The 3,794-nt window shown below is 32.6% G+C and overlaps 1 protein-coding gene across 1 annotated transcript; it reads right to left on the reverse strand.

Moving 5' to 3' along the window:
* Positions 1-424: 424 nt before the first annotated feature.
* On the reverse strand, positions 425-793 carry LOC137645396 (calcium-binding and coiled-coil domain-containing protein 2-like). Its single transcript, XM_068378199.1, has one exon. The coding sequence runs from the start codon at positions 791-793 to the stop codon at positions 425-427; it is 369 nt and encodes a 122-aa protein (XP_068234300.1).
* Between the last annotated feature and the right edge of the window lie 3,001 nt (positions 794-3,794).

Below are 3,794 nucleotides of genomic sequence, written 5' to 3' on the forward strand. Positions count from 1 at the left end.
TGAAGATATTTCTCAATTTCTTGGCAACAGTTCAATATGGTATCCATGTCAAGAGTGTTTCCGGAGGCTGCGTTCGCTTCAGCCTTTAATACATTTTCCGTTGCCTTCTTACTCTCTTTCTTCATGTCTTCATTCTTCGGCTGTTCGTTCTCTTGAATGTCTTTTTTTCACGGACTACTTTTCCTTTTCTTGATGATCAGAAGTCTTCTCAGCTTTCATCTTTTCTTTCACCTGTTTCTCGGCTTATAGTTTGTTTACTTCGTTTCTCAATTGTTCCTTCAGCCTTTCTTGCTCCTGTTGCTCTCTCCAATTCATTTATTTTATTTCTCAATTGATTTAGTTGGTCCGTGTTCTGTTTTTGAACTTTTTTCATATCTTCGTTATCAGTTTTTAGAATTTCCAGTAAATTTTCTTTTACCTTCATCTAAAGATCTTTTTGGACGCAGTCATTTTCAAGTTCCTCTATTTTCTCATTAAGGATTTTATTGATTTCTTCCATTTCCTTCATTTCCGTTTCAAGAATTTCCTGTTTCTTCTCCTCTTCCTTCATCTGAAGATCTTTTTGGACGTAGTCATTTTCAAGTTCTTCTATTTTCTCATTAAGGATTTTATTAATTTCTTCCATTTCCTCCATTTCCGTTTCAAGAATTTCCTGTTTCTTCTCCTCTTCCTTCATCTGAAGATCTTTTTGGACGCAGTTGTTTTGCAGTTTTCCTATTTTCTCATTACAGATTTTCTCAATTTCCTCCATTTCCGTGTTTAGAGTTTTCTGCTTCTTCTCCCGTTTCTTCATCTGAAGGTCTTTTTCAGCTCAGTCAATTTTCAGCTTTTAATTCTCAGTCTCTTTCCAAGCTCTCAGTTTTTCTTGCGTCTCTTTTTCTGTATTCATTTCTTCTACTACTATTCTCAGTTCATTTAGTTGTCCTTGTAACTTGCTTTTTTCTTCCTCAAGATTTCCCACCATCCTTCTCGTAGCAAACATTTTTAAACCGAATTTGGGTCCAACAGCAGCCAAACCGATGTAAATTGTCTTGTTACCATGAGAAAGGATTTCCTCCCTTGCTCCGATGTCGAATTCGGGAAGTTTGCTAACGAACCATCTTGATTTCAAGTGGTCGTTGAATCTCAAAGCTACCGCCTCCATTTGCCGCAATCCAAGTTCACACCCACGTAGTTCCTCACGGGCTTTCCAAAAGGCCCCAATCCAAGGACAACGCTGTAGCCACCCACTGAGGAATCCATCCTGGAGGCGACTGCACGACAGTCTCCAAAACGCGGCGCCTTTGGGAGAATCCAAGAAAACCATTTGAAGACCAAGGACTCATGGAGAGTTCACAGCTGTCTTTGAAGATTTAACGTCGTCCTCGCATGCAGCGTTCCGTTCTTGAATAACTGAAGCTGCATTTTGAGGCTAGTATTTTCCTCTAACAAATTGTCCGAGCATATTCACACACACACACACCGAATGCTTGTTTAATATTAGCCATAACTATACATACCTATCCAGAGGTTCGTATCAGCATTGGTTTGAAAAAAAATGAAGAAGAGTCTAAAACGGATTCTGAAGACTTCTCAGTCTCCTGGAGACATTTTTGTCGTCACCGACTCCAACAACAACAGATCTCCGGGAATTTTTTTCTTCCTTTCCCGACGGAAGACGGTGTTAACTTGAGAAATAATAATGATAATAATAATAATAATAATAATAATAATAATAATAATATACAGCTTTCAGACGTCTCCTTAGCTTTCATTATTATTATTTTTATTTCGTTGTTGTTGTTGTTGTTGTTGTTGTTGTTGTTGTTATCATCATCATTATTATCATTCATATTATTATTATTATTATTATTATTATTATTATTATTAAATTGGCTCCAATATAATTATAATGTAAGATTGTGAAATGATAGACCCACACACACACACACACACACACACATATATATATATATATATATATATATATATATATATATATATATATATATATATATATATATATATATATATATATATATATATATATATATACAATATTTGGGTGCGCGTGTGCTTGTATGCATACATTTTATACATATATACGTGTGTGTATGTGCACTTGGCTATGTAGACACACACACACACACACACACACACATATATATATATATATATATATATATATATATATATATATATATATATATATATATATATATATAATGTGTATATATATATATATATATATATATATATAAATACATATAGATATATAGATATACGTGTGTATGTGTGTTAAGGATTAATTAACCAATTAATGATCAATATTGTGCGTTTGAGGACATACATACATACTGTACGTGCAGTCAAAACCAAATGTCCTGTCGTCTCCAGTCCCCCTCTGTCACCCCCAATATCAATAGATTCCAGAATTTCGGGTGTAGAGGAGTTTGGTTGTTAGGGGAGGGCAACGGGCAGGGTGGGGGGGGGGGGGACGACGGTGGGCCTAGGAAGTACTTGTTAGAGCTGTAGGGGAACCACGAAAAATTATGGATGAACATAATTTCAGTATAATTTCAGCAGATCTTAATTCTATCAGTATGATGATTCTAACTTATAATTATATGGTGTATTTGTTGTGTTATTTGCTATGCCATTCTCACGAACAACTTGTTGACAAAAAAGTCTTTCGTAAACACAAGCTAGAAGTCTCTCTCTCTCTCTCTCTCTCTCTCTCTCTCTCTCTCTCTCTCTCTCTCTCTCTCTCTCTCTCTCTTTCTTCCTTCCCATATAATATATATATATATATATATATATATATATATATATATATATATATATATATATATATATATATATATATTATATATATTTATATCTATAAATATTTATATATATACTATGTATATTTATATCTATAAATATATAATATATATATATATATATATATATATATATATATATATATATATATATATATATATATATATATATATTTATATAAAGAGTGTGATTTTAGATGTGGAGAGTGTGTGGTAGGCATATTGGATTTTTCAGAGTGGTTACAAGAAAGGAGTCATTTTGTTTGAAAGTAATTCAATATCGATTCATCAGTATCATAATTTTCTTTAGTAATGATTCCAAATTATAATTTCGTTCTATAGACCCATATGTTGTGTTATTCGATATAATATTCCAACAGAAATGTTATTCGATAAAATAATGAATTGTAGAACAATTTGTAAATGTTGGTCTGACAGAGAAACTTTACTTATACAGAATTCACAAATCCAAAAATAATCCATTTTCTCCAGATATCATATCAATAATTGGCTTGAAACAATTTAGCTCATTTATGAGCAAGTATTTCAGGGAAGACTTATGATGGTGTGGGAAGACAATCATCTGAGACAATAATATTACAAATCATCTTCTTATTATTTATAAATTTACATTCTCCTAGCTTTCAATATGTAATATTAGTTTGATATATTCAGATCTTTTTTAGTCTCGTTAAGTATTTTTTTTTCTAAAGATACGGTTTACATTAAGGTAAGAAAGTGTGTGCCACCACAAATGAATTCTACAGTAGTTTGTAGATTTTATAGACAGGTCACTTAATGTTTGAAATATTGCATGGTAGAATCTTTAAGCATTCTGTGTCATAGTTACTGACTACATGTTAATAATAATGAGACAAATTGGGCGAAAGCTGGGCAGATTAGGATGTCTGCATTCTCTTATACAAAATGCAATAATATTTCGATTGGTAGGAGTCTCTCTCTCTCTCTCTCTCTCTCTCTCTCTCTCTC

This window comes from Palaemon carinicauda, chromosome 8 (genome assembly GCF_036898095.1).
Source record: "Palaemon carinicauda isolate YSFRI2023 chromosome 8, ASM3689809v2, whole genome shotgun sequence".
In the NCBI taxonomy this organism is placed as follows: domain Eukaryota; kingdom Metazoa; phylum Arthropoda; class Malacostraca; order Decapoda; family Palaemonidae; genus Palaemon; species Palaemon carinicauda.

Excerpts from the sequence above, each read along its gene's own strand:
- LOC137645396 (XM_068378199.1), bottom strand. The coding sequence starts at position 793 with ATGAAGAAACGGGAGAAGAAGCAGAAAACTCTAAACACGGAAATGGAG.